This window comes from Chionomys nivalis, chromosome 4 (genome assembly GCF_950005125.1).
Source record: "Chionomys nivalis chromosome 4, mChiNiv1.1, whole genome shotgun sequence".
Taxonomy (NCBI): Eukaryota; Metazoa; Chordata; class Mammalia; order Rodentia; family Cricetidae; genus Chionomys; species Chionomys nivalis.
The window spans coordinates 38,682,895-38,702,305 of NC_080089.1; the positions used below are offsets into that span (position 1 = coordinate 38,682,895).

The 19,411-nt window shown below is 35.4% G+C and overlaps 1 protein-coding gene across 1 annotated transcript; it reads left to right on the forward strand.

Moving 5' to 3' along the window:
* The first annotated feature begins 7,916 nt into the window (after positions 1 to 7,916).
* Positions 7,917 to 8,849, forward strand: LOC130872937 (putative olfactory receptor 8G3). Its single transcript, XM_057767344.1, has one exon. The coding sequence runs from the start codon at positions 7,917 to 7,919 to the stop codon at positions 8,847 to 8,849; it is 933 nt and encodes a 310-aa protein (XP_057623327.1).
* Positions 8,850 to 19,411: the final 10,562 nt, after the last annotated feature.

The window sequence follows — 19,411 nt, forward strand, 5'->3', positions numbered from 1 at the left end:
AAAATTTGCATTCCTCCCAGACACAGTAATGTTCTCTCTTAATGTTTCTGTAATTGACTTTTGTATTTTGGTGGTGGTGGTGGTTTGTATGTATAGAAAAATGTCACAAAGTAGTCCCACACTATCTCAGAATTGAGTATAATAAAAGGTTATTTATTTATGGGTAGACTTACAGATCAACAGTCCTCTGCACAAGAGGGGAACAGAAACCGAATCCAGCAACCAAAAAAGAGAGAGAGCAAATTATTGTGCAAACTTCAGGCCTGCATTTATAGTACAAGATACTACACCCAAGTGGGCTAATATCTTAAAGGCTTTTGATTGAAGGAGTTCCCACAGCACCTCCCCTTTTTGTCTAAATAAGAGAATTCTAAACCCAATACAAAACTATACAAAATAAGAACAAATATCAAATATAAAAATTAGAATTACAACAAGCATAAACAATATCAAGCAAAAAAAACATATGCTAAATATTTAATTAATTATCACATCCTAAGGAGTCAAAGTCTTGTATTAGAAATGGCTTGGCTAAGTCATGTAAGAAAAGTAACTATGACTATATAGTTCTCAAACCCATTGAAGACCTGAGAAAGGAAGTAATATTACGTGAGTAAACAGGAAGTGCTATCAAGCAACTTCCAGAATGCACAATAAATGATAGCAACAACTGGCTACCTGGCAAAGTTTCATTTGCAACATTGGAGTAACCAACTTTGGCTAAAGCCTAGAGTAACTGACTGGCCATTTTCAGGGACAGGAAAATTTTCAAAACCATCCTACCCTGTCTTGGCAAGATTTGGCAGTCTTTCTCTTGTATCCTGCGTGTCCTGTCTGGATACCATACATTTTGTCATTGACGGAGGCATGGGCAGTTCTTTGCCCAAAGGCTAGTTTTGCTAAGAAGAAAACAAGCTCCAAGTGGAGAATCTTCCATGCCCAACATTCTCTCAGGAATATACCAGTGCTGCCAGGAGCAATCACGTTTCATAGAATGCCAATATGGGCAACTACATCCACATAAAACCTGAGAAAGCTTGAAAAGTAATTCTAGGCACAAAAGAACAAAGTGAAGCATGGCTTCTTGGTAGCAGCATTTTCTTGGTTGGGCTCTGTTTGCTAAAGGCAAGCGCATCTCATTTAAGAGAGGCTTTCTGATTCAACTTCACCTGCAAAAAGGTTTTCAGCTCTTTTAAGAGGCCCCACCTCAAAACACTTAAATTGTGTTTATTAATAGGGTTCAGCATGTTTATTGGTGGTGGCAGGAACCTTAAAGCTTCATTGAGTTGTGGTAGTAAACATGTCTCGCAGTACCCCTGCCATGAAGGTAGACTCTGAGAAATCTAAAAAATAGGGTGGATCCTGCCATCAAAGTCACAGCTTTAATCCTAGCCATATTGTTTAGCAAGTTAGAGACTCACGTGGTCAGAAAAAGAGAGATATACAGTAAAGATGGATTCAGACAAAAATAACCTTTAAACAGTTTACAGTGTGTTTAAAAATATATGTAGGCATGGGAGAGAAAAGAAAAAGGATAAAGTCCTTATAAGAAAGAAAGAAAGAAAGAAAGAAAGAAAGAAAGAAAGAAAGAAAGAAAGAAAGAAAGAAAAAAAGAGTAGTTGGGTGTGGTGACACACACACCATTTTAGAGGAAGAGGAAAGCAGATCTCTGTGAGTTCAAAGACAGGTCTACAGAGTGAGTCCCAGGACAGTCAAAAATATAGAGAGAAACCTTCTCTCAAAAAACAAAAATTAAAAATAAAAATAAAAGAAATAGAGTTTAAAAGAAAGTCACATAAAAATGGAAAATGCACAGAGAATCTGGATACTATATATTATTGTGTTTTCCTTGAATTTTTTTTTACTGTAAATGAGCTACGTACAGAGAAATATTTGATTCCAGTGGCTGCTAAACTAAACTAACATATACACTTTAAAGGTATCTTGACTTCAAACTTTGAGTCTAAGGTTAAGGGTTTTTTTTTCGTTTTTTTGTAAAAGGGGTTCTGATTTTGTTTCCACAGAGGATAGAAAGCTATGAATTCCTTACCAGTTAATATGGTTTGATCAAACAAGACTTCCTGAAGCAATGGCCCAGATGGTTCAGCATCCATGACAGCTTCAGGACCTGTTCGCTGAGATGGACCTACCATACAGGATGCCCCATAAAAGATCTAATTAGCAGCACCCCAAACAACAGGAAGTAGGCTAGAGAATGATGCCCAAATTCTCTAAATGATTTTTTAAATGTTTATTTACATTTAAAGAGAGATATGATATAGAGATGAATATTTTGCCTTGGTATGAACCTTGATTTATTGGTGCAAATTTAAGGCCAATTTTGTTATATGTTTATTTCTGCTCCTGATTAAGATATTGTGTTTGTGCAGGTCATTTAAAAATGTAATGTATCTCTGAACATGTCGGACAATGAAGGCTGATGAGAAGCCAAGGACAATGGCACTAGGTTTCGATCCTAATACATGAACTGGCTTTGTGGGAGCTTAGCCCGTTTGGATGCTCACCTTCCTGGACCTAGATAGAAGTGGCAGGACCTTGGTCTTCCTGTAGGGCAGGGAATTTGGACTGCTCTTCAGTATCGAGAGGGAGGGGGAATGGACTGGGGGAAGGAGAAGAGGAGTGGGGATAGGGGGAGGGGAGCGGGGGAAGTGAGCAATATGTGGGAGGAGGGGGAGGGAAATGGGAAACGGGGAGCAGTTGGAAATTTTAATTAAAAAAAAATAAAAAAAAGAGAATAAATAAATAAATAAATATGCCTTAAACAATCTAAAAAAAATGTAATGTATAATTAAGAAATATAGGTTAATAAAGTCATCTATAAGAGTCAAGCTTTATATTTCAGATGGATAGATATTCTTCATATCTTTCAAAGATGTAAAGAATATGGCATTTAAAATATTTTAAGAACTTAGGATTTTTCATGACAATGAGACTCATCTGCTCCTGGCAGACCTAAATTTTTAAGTCAAGATCCCTTTAAAATATATATGTGTGTTTAGCTTAGTATCCCATACAATGAAATGTCTCTCTGTACTTAGCTCTTTTACAGTCAAAAATTCAAAGAAAACACAATAATATACATAATCCAGAGTCTCTGTGTATATTCCATCTTTATGTGGCTTATTTTTCTTTTTATTCCTTTAAATTTATGATTTTGTATTCTGGCTCTTTAAAGATTGTGTTTTACTTTTTAAAACCATTTACTTCTTTTTATAACTGTCTATATTCTTTTTCTTCTCTCTCCCAAAACTACATACATTTTTCAAATACACTGTGACTCCTTTAGAGGTCTTTCTCATCTAAATGTGTCTTTATTGTGTATTTGTAATACTTTTTTGACCAGGAGTAAAGTGGTAAGCAGTGTAGTTGCAGTAGCCCTGGATGCTTGCTGTGTCTTTCCCCCACCTTTCAATATGGTAGAGATACCACTACCATCAGCTCTGGGACTGTTGGGTAGGAGTCATGCTCACCGCTTTAACTCTGAGAGGGAGTGTGCAACACATAAATCCTTTTTATATGAATAAAAGCTAAATCTGTCATGCAATGCAGGGCATAGCCTGGAAATATCTCTGTGTATGGCAGCAGGAATCTGCCATGCTCTCCTGCCTGCGAACTCCTAGCAGAACTGATTTGACCACCTGCCAAAGTTTGGAAGCACTGAGCCAGGGTCATGGACTCAGCTGCTTTCCTCCTGACCCAAAGTGGGTACAAAAGCATCTGGACCCAAAGTGGGTGGCAGGCATCAGCCCCAAATGTTTTAGACCATGTTGGCATCAATTTGTTGTCTTAATGTCTGTTTTTTGATTGCTTGCTATTTTTAACTAGTTTATTTTCATGTAAAACTTTTTCATGAAATATATTTTAATCACGAATTTCCCCTCCTTGAACCCCTTGAGATCATCTTCCCCACCTCCTGCTAACAGAACTTTATGTTCTCTCGCTCTGTAAGAAAAAAAGAAAAAAGAAAAAACAAGGCTCCATTAAACAAAGACCAGTAAAACAAAACATGCCAAAACAACAAAATGAAGCCTAAAGTCCATGAAAAACAAACAAACAACAGAAAAAACAAAATTGAGTCCATTTTATGTCACCCAAGTCCTCCAGGGAATAGGCCCTGTCCAGGAGTGTGGTTGATACACCTAGAGATACTTCATTTTCCCCTTGCCAGCACCCATCAACTGCTGATAGTTTTAATTTTACTAATCTTAGTTAAAACTTAGGTGGTAGAATTTAACAGTTTGGAAAAATACCCATTAAAAGAGTACTAAAACAAGATGAGAGTTTTGATAATTATTAACCTGCTTTTGGTCATCAATCTGCAATATTGTAGGCAGAGGCTTCTTATTCATTTCTGGCCACCCAGATTCAAAAAACTCACACAGAAACTATATTAATTGCAATACTGTTTGGCCAATCTCTAAATAATCATTTATTTTTTGGTGAGAATACTAAAATAATACCATTATCCAATTATTGCCATGTTAACTTTAAGATAAGTAAGTTGTGTTCAGAGATGTATAAAACCACTTACTCAAGTCAGAAAAGAGAATAAATAAACTGTGGAACTAAGGTGGGTGTTGGGGATGGAACTTACACCTGAACAAGGGCCATGATAATAAATTTAATAGTATGTTACAACATGCAAAAAAAATTTAAAAAGAGTACTAAAACTTTATTCTACATTCAAAATATTTAAAGAATTTCAACGTAAGCAAAAACTTATTGCAACTATTTTCTCAAAACTCTACATTACCGAATAGAGCATTAAATGTGATTTTTCTTCAACAAATAAGTTAGTACAAAAATAAAATCTACAAAAATATATTCATCTTGTCCATTCATTAAGAAAAAACTCCTTGTCTCTGCCTATTGGTTTTGTTAGGAACTCCTTGAGGGTCTTTGATAATATCTGAACATTGTTTTTTGTTTTGTTTTGGTTTGGTTTTGGTTTTGGTTTTTGGTTTTTCTAGACAGGGTTTCTCTGTGGCTTTTAGAGCCTGTCCTGGAACTAGCTCTTGTAGACCAGGCTGGTCTCGAACTCACAGAGATCCGCCTGCCTCTGCCTCCCGAGTGCTGGGATTAAAGGCGTGCGCCACCACTGCCCGGCTAATATCTGTAAAGTGGCAGCAAAATGAAGCATGCTTGTGTTCACTCCATAACTGAAAATATTCTAAAAATCACTGTTTCTGTATGTATTATAATATTTAAATAGAGTAAGAGCAGTGAAGTCAACAAAGGTAATTAAAAGCATATAGCTTCTCTGGTTTCCTGTTTTCCCTTTTGGAGAAAGCACATGAGATAATTCTTTAAACATATGTTTTACAATTGTCCTGAAATTTTGAAGTCTTAAGTGCCTTGGTTTAAGATATCCAAAACTCTAACAATGAGAACACTCATGTTCTTGTTTTAATTCAGAATCTAACAAGAAAAACAAAATTCTTAGATGTTATTAATCCCTTGACATTGGTTGGGGAAAGGGAACTTCTAATTGTTGACTTTTTTCCTCACAGTTAATACATATGGGATAGGGATCTTCTGAGAGTTTATAATTTTTTGTTTCTAATGAGACTGGGATTGACTCTAACACATGGGTATCAACCCATCTTTGCAGTGAACAAATGACTGAAACATCAGCTTAATCACAGTTCAAGATCAGAGGCTCCGATATCTTCTCACATTATCAAAGACCATTGTCTATCCAGTGAAATGGAGAATAAAAACCTCCAACACTAAATTTCTTGCAAAGAAAGGGTAAGTACAAACTCCATAGTTTATCTTTTAAAACCTCCCAATCTTCTGCTAAAATATCTCTGCTGGTCCACACAGATGTTCATGGCAGTTTATCCGTCTATACTCATGCTCATTCTAAAGACCATACTCTGCTGAGAAGTCTGTTTCCCCAATGTCTTTGTCAGTACAGACTCCTGTCAGACATGTCATTATTTACTCATTTTTAACTCAATCAGTGTGAAGATGGTGTTCCCTTCTTATAGATTTGTTTTAACTGAATGTTAAACTTCTGTGGACAGTTTTGTTGAACATATTTTTGACACACTTCCTACACACAAGGCAATATACCAAACACTATTCAGATCTACGATATGAAACAATAGAAAAACTACTGACTAACTCATGAAGGACATCTCAGAGAGAAATTCAACACATTGCGATGTAAATCACATGGGCATCAACTAAGTTCATACCACAATCTAGAAACGATGTGCCAGTTAATTTAATTTTTACATGTCAAATATATGAATTTCTGCTTTCTAGGTGAATTTAAGAATGTAATTAATTTTCCGGTGGTCATACAGCAAATAGTATTTTGAGAAAAGATTTGAACTTAGATTGCCTAATCTAATGACATTAGCATTATCAAGTCACAAAATACTAGAGTTGGAAAAGATCTCAAAGGTGGCTTAATATGCCTATATCCTTGAGCAATACCTGAAAAATGACTATACACCAAATATTATAACATTCCTGGCTTTGAGGAAATCAAAGCGTGTCCTACTATTGAGGTGTCCTATTTGGTTCAGGAGCAACATACTCCTGCACATGACATTAATTTTGCCTTAAACTTTTGGAGACAAATACAGTGAGGACAATACTGATTTAAATAAATCAACAAGTTGAATATTTTGATACACATGTCATGTGATATGTGCATTTTTACTATATTGTCAAATTACTCTCTGTTATTTTAAAAATTCCTCAATTAACAAGAGTTGTTGATTTTTTTCTGAAATTATCTGGTTTCCATGTCCCTTTAAAGTACCCCCACTCTAATGTAAAGATAGTAAATAGTACAGATGTTGCTTGAATTTTTTTGGTGTTAATATCTACATTTTTACCTTTAAAATATAAATTAAATATGTATCAGTCATTTTAAAAAGCTACATCAAAGCATTAGCTACCGTGAGTTAATAAAAATTTCAAATTGCATTTTGTAAGTATTCTGATAATCAAAAGCCACCATCAATAAACATTTTAGAGGATACATGTAAGCCTCATGATCACAGAATCTACCAGTGAATAATGTATCCTGTGTTGGTCTTCCAAACTGCTCTCATAATACAAGTAGTATTTTGATCTCTGCCAATCTAATAATGAAGTCCTGTTAGTAGGATTCAGTCCTGGTCCATTGTTTCTTTTCCACAGTGGTAAAGAATATGAATAAATGTATGCCAATGTATTTCTCCCCAGAAACTATACAGGTTAGAAGAAAGCACAGTCCCTCTGCTGTTGAGATATAAGTACAACACCTTGAAGGGCAGCAGGATTACATGAAGTTTATGGGATACAATGGGCAGCATTTCAATGGGATAGCTACTGTAGTAACAAGTCAATTAAAGCATGAAAACTAGTTCTATGATTCCAGTTACAAATAGAAATGAAGAAAAATGCTTATTATTCTTGCCAGTTCTGATTCTGATAAAATTTAATCGCTATGTATTATAAATATTAATATGCATGATATCATACATTACTGAGAATTTGAGAGGGGGAAGAAAATGCTTCAAAAGTAAGTATAATAAGTCTTTACTTTAAATTGAAGTTGAAAGTATAGACCTTGCACTCTCCTTAAAATGTTATGATTAGTAGTAATTTCAATTTCCTAGATGTCTATTACTCCTCCTTGAATCTTGTAATCATTGATTGCCCCAAGGAAACAGGAGAAACTTAAGAAAAAATTATATGGAATGTCTGCTATAAGGGATAATATATTCTCCACAGAATTCTTTAAGTCTCTGTCTCTCCATTTTTCCATCTCTCCAAAATGCACACAAGAGACACATGGGGTGAGAAGAAAGAAAACAGATAATACAGGAAAGCATACTCATGTCTCTATTTTGAATTTAGAACCTTAGACAATATAGTGAGAGCTTGGGAAAATGGGGCCTGGAAACTTCTCAATGGTAACTGAGTTCATCTTGGCTGGACTCTCAAGCAAACCAAAGCTGCAGCTTCCCCTGTTCCTCCTCTTCCTTGGAATCTACCTGCTCACAGTGCTGGGGAACCTGGGAATGATCATCCTGATCCTGCTCAGCTCCCACCTGCACACCCCCATGTACTTCTTCCTCAGCAGTCTGTCTTTCATTGACCTCTGCCATTCTACTGTGATTACCCCCAAAATGCTGGTGAACTTTGTAACAGAGAAGAACATCATCTCCTACCCTGAATGTATGACTCAGCTCTACTGTTTCCTTGTTTTTGCCATTTCTGAATGTCACATGTTGGCTGCAATGGCATATGACCGCTATGTTGCCATCTGTAATCCCTTACTTTACAATGTCATCATGTCTTATCATCTCTGCTTCTGGCTCACAGTGGCAGTTTATACTTTGGGTATTATTGGGTCATCCGTTCATACAGGCTTTATGTTAAAGTTGATTTTTTGCAAGACAAATGTGATAAACCATTATTTTTGTGATCTTTTTCCACTCTTGGAGCTATCATGCTCCAGTATATACATCAATGAACTATTGGTTCTTTTCTTGAGTGCATTAAATATCCTGACACCTGCCCTGACCATCCTTATGTCCTACATCTTCATCATTACCAGCATTCTGCATATCCGTTCCTCTGAGGGCAGGTTCAAAGCCTTCAGCACCTGCAGCTCCCACATCTCTGCTGTCGCTGTCTTCTTTGGTTCTGCTGCATTCATGTACTTACAGCCATCTTCAGTCAGCTCAATGGATCAAGGGAAAGTGTCATCCGTGTTTTATACTACTGTTGTTCCCATGCTGAACCCATTGATCTACAGCCTGAGAAATAAGGATGTCAAATCAGCCATTAAGAAAATTCTTAACAGGGAAACATTGTAGACTCAGGAATTCATTTGTTGCCATGTTAGAAAAGGGAGGTTTTTTGCCTGTGCATAATATTTGTTGGCCCTACTTTGTATATTTTTAGAATACCAGTGATGTTTTTCTATGTAGCACTTCCTCAGTTCCCATTTGTATCATCTTTGAACCTGCACTGCAATGTCCAAAAGGTATATAGAATAAAAAATCTTGAGGCTTAAGAGTCCTCTAGTTATATTTTTAAATAATAATGACAATGATGATAGTGATAATTATGAAACCTATTATGGTGAGAAGGATAATGATGATAATTGTAATAGTCATCCTTGAGATTTTTAAAAAATATAACGTGCACCCAAAACCTCAAATGGATCCCTTACATAATTATACCAGTAACTCACAAATCAAGTCTCAGTGTTAGTCACATATTTAAAATTTAAAAAAATGTATGCTCAGAGTCTTGAACATAAAAAGTGATTGAGCCTATAGAGTTTAGATGCTAGACCACGATACTACTCAAAATGATTTTTGATTTGGGTAATTAGGAATAGATATAAAGCATTATGTTCAGATGAATTCCCTGATATATAGTATTTAAAAACTGATCAGTGTTGCCTAAAATAATAGAAATAATATTGTTAACAAAAAATTTTCATTAGTGAAAAAGAGATGATGCTGTAAATCTGTTAGTGACTATATTATTTGAATAATCTGTTGCATATTGGTGCATATGTCAACATTGTCTCTTATTTTGGGGTTCTATTTTCAATACTTTGTCTTCCTATGAACTTTCATATCATTTCTTATGTGGACTATTGACTTAATGAGAAAAACTGTATCATTGAGGGATATATATATATTAAAATCCCATGAGAAAATTAGACCCAAATCCATTCATCTTGCCTGTCTTTTTCAACCAATTGATAGAAACTCAAGCAAATTCTCGACCAAGATGATAATCTCATTATCCAAGTGGGAATTCTACGATACTTTACTATTTGATTCAGCATGAATCAGAGTTCAATAATAACTTCAATTTCTAGTTTGAAATCTATGTCAAATCTGCAATGTTGTATTTGTCTCTTTATTACCTAGCAGCACTGAAATTAATTGATGTAATATGTCTCTGTCGATTCCTCTATGTCCTAGAATACTTCTTGCCAATTTAAGTCTATAATTGTTATTTCCACTTCTGGAAAATTGGATACTATTTTTAAGATGAGTATCTAAAAATTTTGTAACAATTAATGTATGGTTAAACTCTATAAAGTTTAACTTTCAAAAATCCCTTATGGATCCTCAAGATAATGAAGACATTCATATTGATTATGGATTATGTACAAAAATACAAAAGGCTAAATCCATAGTCTGTGAAAATTCCCAGTAAAGGGGTAAAATGATTTTTATATTCTATTAACAACTAATAAGACACTGATTCAATATTTATTTTTTAATATTTTAATTCATGTGTCATGGGAATACAGAAATATAATGTAATAGATATAATTTATTGAGGGTTAGATTTAATAAATATGATGACAGGATGTATTATGGCATCTATATAATCCAACAAATGCTATTTCTATGATGGAGAAGTAAAATCATAAACAAAAATCAGTATTCATTCTAAGAATCAGAATGTCTCAGTAGCTACAATTCAGCAGAGGGCCTGGAAGCTCCCTGGAGAGTCACTAGCACGATGCCAAAGCTCTAAGGAGCTGGCTCTGCAATATAGAGAAGATAGTCAGCAAGACATAATCAGAAGAAAAAGCAACTAAAATGTTGCCCTCCTCTCTTCCAATTTTTTTCCACCTGGAACAGCTCCTTTGGTTTGTGCCTCCCATTTCAGAGGGGACTTTTCTCCCTTATGCTAATGTCCCCCATAAATCATCTATGGAAATGTGCCATGTACACTCCCAGAGGCAGGCCTAATTATTCCTGGACCTCCTTAATCCAGTCAAGCTGTTGGTCAGATGTGCAGTCCACTTTATCTGTATGTTTTATTCACAGTCTCCTCATCATATAAACTGTAGTTTGAGCATGACCTTAGTTGAATGGAAGACGGGTGAATGGCCCATAGCTCAACAAAACTGTCCCCAGAAATCTCTCAAATTCACAGCCTCTTTTTGTACACGCATATGTACATACATACATATACATAAAAATCCTCACTGTGGGGGCTGGAGAGATGGCTCAGTGGTTAAGAGCACTGGCTGCTCTTCCAGAGGTTCTGAGTTCAATTCCCAGCAACCACATGGTGGCTCACAACCATCTGTAATGAGGTCTGGCGCCCTCTTCTGACATTCGGGCATACATGGAGGCAGAATCTTGTATACATAAGAAATAAATCTTTAAAAAAAAAAAAAATCCTCACTGTGTAAATATGAGCTGTTCAGTGTATGTGTTAGTTAACATTATACTTCTTTTCATATTATAATGATCACCATCATTTTCACTCTGACCCTACATCTTATTTAAATGCACTTTGGAATCTTCTAATTCTATTGTCACTTCTCAACTATTTTTTTTGATGTGAATACTAATTTTGGCCTTTATTGTTTTTTTTATTTTTTTATTGTTTATTTATTTATTAAAGATTTCTGCCTTCTCCCCGCCACCACCTCCCATTTCCCTCCCCCTCCCCCATCAAGTCCCCCTCCCTTATCATCCCTAAGAGTAATCCCGGTTCCCTGCCCTGTGGGAAGTCCAAGGACCACCCACCTCCATCCAGGTCTAGTAAGGTGAGCATCCATTTCTCAACTATTAACTTAAAACCCATCAGCTTTCATTGTCATTAGTGAACCCTCAAGATGAATTTTTTTAAGATGAATTTTTTTTAACATAACTAATTTTTATTATTATATCTTTTATCATAGTATAGCATGGCATAGCATAGCATAGTATCTCTTTGTCTGGAGTATGGCCATATGTGTCCCATGATGAGCATGTCTGGTACAGGTGCAGATCAGAAAAGAGTGTTGCATTCCCTGTTACTGAAGTCACCAATGATGATGAGCTGCTATGTGGATCCTGCAAACTGAACTCAGATTCTCAGGAAGAATAGAGCATGAACTTAATCACTGAGTCATTTCTCCAGTCCATGAAAAGCTATTTAACACAGTCGTTAATTTAAAATTCTTTTCTTTTTTCTTCTCTCATACAATACATCACAGCTTCCCCTCCCTCCCCTCCTCCAACAACACCCCACACACATACATACACACCTTCCCTATACCCCAAATCCACTGCTCCTCCATGTTCCTTCAGAAAAGAATAGATCACTAAAAATAACAACCAAACAGCATAACAAAATGAAATAAGACTAGGCAAATACCTTCATATTAGGAGTGAACGAGGCAACCCAGTATGAAAAAACAGGCAAAACAGTCAGGGCCACACCCACTCTCACTGTTAGGAGTCTGACAAAAATTATAAGTTAAAAAATGAGAGTATGTATGGAGCGGGCATGGTGCAGACCAATGTAGGCTCCATGAATGCTGCTTCAGCTTCTGAGTCCCCATGATCCCTCTGACTTGTACAATCCTTCCTTCCCCACCCTCTTCCTCAGGGTTCCCAATCTCCACTTACTTAATGTTTGTCTTTGAATCTCTGTATCTACTTTCATCAGTTTCTGGAGAAAGATTCTCTCATGATGAATGAGAATTCTTAACCTCTAAGATAATATTTTCTTAGAACCATTTGAGAAGGGAGACAAATTGTAACATTAAGTTTCTGACTCCTAGCTTTGTTCTCTGTAGATACATTTTATTCCTGTTGTAGATTCTGAGATTCAAAATGAATAATATTTTATTAATGTGTCAATATTTTTATGTGTTCATTACTTGGGTTTTAAGGACTTTTCCATGACTTTGTTGCTCTGTGTTGTTGGATTTTTATCTGTTTAGCTCATTTTGTGTTGGCCATCTACTGCTGGGCATGGGACCTCCCTTAAGTGTGGTTTGTGTACCCAGTAAAACTCCATTGGAGAGAATTCTATTCCCCTTGAAAGCATTTGTCAAACGGAGACAGATTCTGGATAAGGGATGGGGACCCATATCTAGTTCACCTCCGCATGTGACTTAGACAAGTACAATCTGTTTTCTTGTGTGTGTTCCTTTTTTTAATTTTTTAGTCAATACATTTCTATCATGTGTTTCTTCCTTTCCCAGCTCCTCAAAGAAACTTCCAGAAAGCTTACCCAAGCCCATCTCAGCTGTGCTATGTTACCATTTGAGAACTTATCACTCATTTCCCTTTTGAGACATTTTGAAAAGCAATCTAGGTAGAGGCAGGACTAACATTCACTGGAAAGTCTGTGAGTAAGTTTCTTTTTCTCCCAATTTGCAAATGCTCTTTGAGCTAAAGGTGGTATGGGAAACCAAGCCTTCCTCCAGAACAGAACTATGTTCTTGCTGTAGAATCACACTAGCCTGAGGAAGGTAAACCACTCTGGTTGCCTTTTGGGTAGATGTTTCTACCTTTGTATCTGCTATGCTATTTACTCTTTCTTTATTCATTTGTGGGCGCTTTATAATTCAGAACACTGATTCTATATATATCATTTCACAGTAAAGGCTTGTCCTTTATTCATAAAATGTTTTGTTATGCAGATTTTTATATAGTTATATTTTAGTCAACTTCTTCAATGATTATTTTATCTAAAGTCGTTATAGTCCTCAGCATTTAATTTTTATTTTGTAATCATTTATAATTATTATCGATAGGAAAGGTAACAGGGCTAATCATACAATTCAATGAGTTTGGATAACTATATTTACTAAAAAATCTAGCAAGCTCAACCATACCAGTGCAGAGAAGAAAGCTAAACTCATTGGTCAAATCTAATTCAAATCAAATTTGGTATTATTCATGAGCAAATATTTTTAAATGTTTCAAATGCTTTAAGAAAAAAACATTAAATTCAAATTTCATTGTTTAGAAATAGAATTTTACTCAACACAGTCAACAGTCACACACCTTCACTGCAATATCATTTGAAGCTATTGCCTCTAAAGGTTGACAACTCACTGACTGCAACAGAGACTTTGTGATCTACACAACCTAAAGGATTATCCAACAGGCTCTTTATGGAACATTGTGAGCTAATTCCTGCCATATACCTTCTCCATGTTTTCTCTAATCATATGTAGTTAAAGACAAACATTATGAATGCTGCTTTCATAAAGTCATTTTTGAAATAATTTGTATCAAACAGAACATACAAATGCTTCTTCTGATGAGGCTAACACCTAATAACACTTTCAAAGTGGAAAACACTATGTGTTGAAAATGCACTTAATATCCCTGTATTACAGAATATCAAAAGATAGACTGACTTATCTTAAATATGTTCCAAACTTTTCATTAATTTATACTTGGGAAAGAATCATCTAACACTAAGATTATTTTGTATTAAACCATTAACTTTTCCATGGAAGTTATTGCATTCCGTGTCCACATGAAGTAGAGAATAAAGCACGGGTAAAGAGTCTACTGTTTGCACTTGTGATCATGTGACTAGGAACTGCAGTTAGCTGCTGTTGCCTAGCAACACAAAGAACATTATGACATTATTAACCCAGGATGATACAAAAATTCTATGTTTGAAATAAAATCTCTACTAAATGAACATTGCCTTTGAAGCGTATAAAAATCAAATCATCAGAGGACCTATCTCATGTGTAAGGTTCATTTGACAGACATGAAGGTCAATGGCTTTTATCATCTGTCATTTTTTCTGTGTTTCTATTATGAATGCAATCACAACAGTCAAGTTTGTATTTTTATTCATACAGCACCGCGATGATTTTATACTCTCATGCATAATACTTGAGAGGAATCACTGCTGTAAAATCTCACTATTAGTTGTGCTTTCATCTTTCTGGTGAATGCACAATGATATCTCCCTGTGATGAAAAATAACTTTTCCTTATGAATACTGATACACAGAATAGCTTAATCCTTTGTTAATCCTTGTATATTCTTTCTCTAAAGCAGTATTCTATTTATCTCCATTGTCTTTTATGCTTTATTGTATTAATTGCTTGCAATAAATGGCAGAAGTACTTTATTAGGCACTTTGGCTTGGCATTTATGTGTATACATATTCTCAGCCCACATCACATTTTATCCTCAAAGATGATGTCTTTCAATAATCTGATGTGCTAAATCTTAATAGATCATACTTATCATTTTCATGTATTCTACTTAATAAAAGTTTTCTTCCTCCCAGACACAGTAATATGCTCTCCTAATTTTCTTTAGTTGACTTCTAGTTTTGTGTGGTGGTGGTAGAGGTTGTGGTGGTAGTGGTGCTGGGTATATGTGTGTGGATGTACATGCATGCACACACACTTTGTTAGTGAGTGGGATCAGGTTCAGCTTTTGTAATGAGAAATTCATCCAGTCACTTCCAAGTATGGGAATGTCACTTCACACTATGAACATGGTGCACACCTTTTATTTATTTCCTTTCATTTTTCTCAAGGATGTTCTAGAATTTTCAATGAAGAGGTATATATATATATATATATATGTATATATATATATATATTTGGAAAAAATATTTTAAGTAGTCTGTAATTTTATGCTGTCTCTTCTTTTCACATTATGGTGATGACATATTTAATCAAAACAATTTAATAAGGGAAGGATATTTTTCATTGCACAATTCAAGGGACAATCCATCATTGCAGGAGTCAAGTCAGCAGGAGCCCAAGGGAGCTAATAACATGACCACACTGCATCCATCACAAGAGTCAGAGAGCAGCAAGAGAGTGCATACTCATCCCCAGCTCTGTTCTCCACTGTATACAGTCAGGACAGCCACCCAAGAAAGGAACAGGCCACAGATAAGGTCAGTCTTCCCATATCAGTTGGTGTAATACCCCACAGGCATGGCCAAATCTTATTTCTCAGATGTTGCTAGAGTCTGTCAAGTTGACAAGTGACAGTAGCCTTCACAGGTAAATCTATATTGTACTTGATTTCATTTGTTATACAATTATTTTCACATATTGAGTTTTAAACTTTACTCTTGCTAAATTCATTAATTAATTTAAGTGGATTTTGGAGAAATGACTTTTAATGTATCATGCATATAACAATAGTAACTATAAAGCAGGGTAATATTTATGTTTGCTTTCCCTTTGCTTTTCTTTTTGGTTTTTTTGAGGCAGAAATTCTCTGTGTAGCTGACAGTCCTGGAAATCACCCTGTAGACCAGGCTGGCCTCAAACTCAGAAATCCACCTGCCTCTTATTGCCAAGTGCTGAAATTCAAGGTGTGTGTCACCACCACCACTAGGCTCATTTACTCTTTATCAGCAAAAAAATTCCTGATATAATATTGACTATTATTAGAAAAGTGTGCATGCTTGCTTTTTCCCTAATACTCATACAAAAATTTTCAATGTTCCCATAACATTAAGCATATAGATATAAGCTGGCATTTCATATTCTTCCTTTAGTTGAAGAAACCCACGCTTTATTTAGTTATTGTGGGGTCATGAATAAAGGAAATGGTTTGGTAACTACATGGACTATGTCTATTAACACTCTTACTGGTTTCTGCCTTTATACTCTGTTGATATCAGTGCCTTTGATTATTTTCAAATATTAAATAGAATTTCCAGTACCTTGATACATCTTAAATCATAATGGTGTACAATATCTTCTGAGTATTGTTGGAATCAGTCAATGATATTTTGTTAAAGGTGTTTGTTTTTAAGTGCACAAAACCCATCAACCTACAATGGTTGTTTTGACACTATTCTTGTCTGTTTCTAAGGCTGGCTGTGTTATTTACATAAACTTAACTGACCCTTGATTTTCTTTCTTTAAACAGTTAGCTTGATATTTGGCATTGTTGCTTCTTATAATGATTAAAAGAATACGTAAAGCCATTTAAAGTAGAATATTATTTAAATGTTATTTGCATTTTTCAGATTATTTATGAGACTTAGGCTATCAATTCATCACTCATCAAATTGCATTTGGTTTGCAATTACTGTCATCATGGGAAACCACAGTGGTCAGTCCCAAGAAGCACCACAGTTGAAAGAGTTAGGCAAACCAGAGGAAAGCTCGACTTCCTTACATTTACAACTTAGTTACTGAAAGATTAACACTTGCTGGAATCTTTGAAATTTTGCCTCACTTTTGCTGGGTTATACAGGACAGAGTGCTATAGTCTGGTGTGTATGGTAGACATATTCTTCAGTCTCTGCTTCTCTGCTACAAGATGTCAGATATGTCTCATTTAAAGTGTATGTGTGCTGAAGCACTGGACTGAGCTCCCAAGGCCCAGATGAAGAGCAGAAGGAGGGAGAACATGAGCAAGGAAGTCAGAACCGCGAGGGGTGCATCCACCCATGGAGACGGTGGGACTCATCTAATGGGAGCTCACCAAGGCCAACTGGACTGGGACTGAAAGAGCATGTCGATCAAATCGGACTCTTTGAATGTGGCTGACAATGAGGGCTGGACTGGCATTGGTTAGCCATTTGGGCAAGAAACTGCTCTTGCCAGGACTGCTTGATGTTATACTGTATGAATTGGACATTGAGAACTCACAGAAAGATGACTACTAAAATTGCCTAAAGGTGAGACAGTCCTTCAGGATTCTTGTTTCATAAAAGAGTCTGCAAGACATTCTGCAGGACACAGAAGAATGTGACTTACAAACTGCCAATATAGGTGGAACTGTCTTTGAAATTTGCTGCTTCATGGAAAAGTCTGCCAGATACTATGGTCTGTAGATGTGTGCCATAATGACACAGAACAACTTTGGGTGACTGTTCAGGCATTGAGATGTCTCTGTCAATTCTAGAATTTTAGAAGTTGCTTACAAGGCACTTCCTGTTTGCTTGGTAATATTATATCCTTCTGGGGTCTTTGATGGAGTGAAGAATAGATCATTTTATTTATAGTTTTCCTTACTTATGATTAAAGATAAAGTAGATATAAATATTGCAACTATAATTTTTGCTTAATACCTGTTTCATTATATGTAATTTTACTATGTTATAGTTAAAACCTTCCTTTTATTTCAATAGAAAGGGGGAGATAATGTAGGAAGTCTTTTTGTATATGTGTTGACTTTAATGGATAATTAATAAAGAAGCTGCTTTGGCCTATGGCATGGCAGAGTAGACCTAAGCAGGAAACCTAAACTGAATGCTGGTAAAACAAAGGCAGAGTCAGGAGAAGTCATGTAGCCACCACTGGAGACAGACATGCAGGAGAATTTCTGATAGGCCACGAACTTCGTGGTAAAGTAATGGAAATGGGTTTGTTAAAGATAAAAGAGCTAACTATCAATACACTTAAGTGATTGGGCAAGCAGTGATTTAATTAATATAGTTTCTGAGTGATTCTTTCAGGTCTGAGTGGCAAGGAATGAATGAACAGCCTCTGACTACAAAAATCACCACAAATTCTTTAATGTGAAAAGTAATTTATTAAAACAAGTGTAGGTTTCACATTGCCTAGGGATGCAATTTTAAAAAAGGATTACAAGATGCTTGATAAACATCATTGACAGGGAGACAAATTTGTTTCTTTGTCTGGAAAATGACTTCATGGACAAATTATCTAATAGGTACTCAAAATGTGCTATATGTTGTGTAACAATGACATACGGAAAAAAACTGTTAAAATTTTGAGAAATGAACAAATAAATCACAATGTTTTAAAAGATTTAAAAGATAATAGAAGTTTGAATTTAGGTGTGACTTGAAAACCACATGTACATTTTTCTAACACAATCATACATTTGAGAAAATGCATTGAACCCCAGAACATTCCTTTTAATCATAGAAAGGAAGTAGGTAGCTTGTTCTTTATTACCATAAATAATATTCTAAGTATCAAATATGTTGAGAATAAAATAGGATACTCCTCAAATTTGTAAAGAATGAAGTGGGGCTTATATTTTAAAAAAATACTGAAGACAAATGCTTATTTTAGATTTTGATTAGAAAGAAAACCTGAACATCCAAATGATTTTTATTTATATTATAGACAATGAATATACTCAAAATACATGCTATATGTGAAAGGAATTGTCTGCATTTATCTCAATACTATGTACAATGAATATATCTTATGAAATATTGATTAAAAATTTGACATTTGTTATTGAATTATTATTAATATCCCCAACACTCAAGGGGCAAAGTCTTTCTGTTTTATACACCTCAGAGGTTAAGAAGATGGTGCTTCTATATTATTAGCAGGAATGAACTTGACAATTATTTTCCCTTAAGGGTTCAACTACTGGCATGAGAACCCCCTAAGGAGAACAGTGGTTCACAATCAACTCCTTGGGTGCAAATAGATCCAAATGGAATTAGCACTTAATAATCAAAAATTGAGAGGCCACTGGATCACACTTCTTGCTCTTTTTAGTTGACTCCTCTTTTCATTCAGCCAAATCCATAAAATCTTACACCAGGTCAACTCCACTATTTTTCAGGATAGCCATTGGAATCTATATTTGATGGCCAAGTTATCTGGTAATTGTGTGTGTGTGTTTGCATGCGTACACTTTAAGAAACTAAAATTAAAATCATCTATAACCAG

What these genes read in the sequence shown, in the direction of transcription:
- LOC130872937 (XM_057767344.1), top strand. Translation starts at nt 7,917, where the DNA reads ATGGGGCCTGGAAACTTCTCAATGGTAACTGAGTTCATCTTGGCTGGA.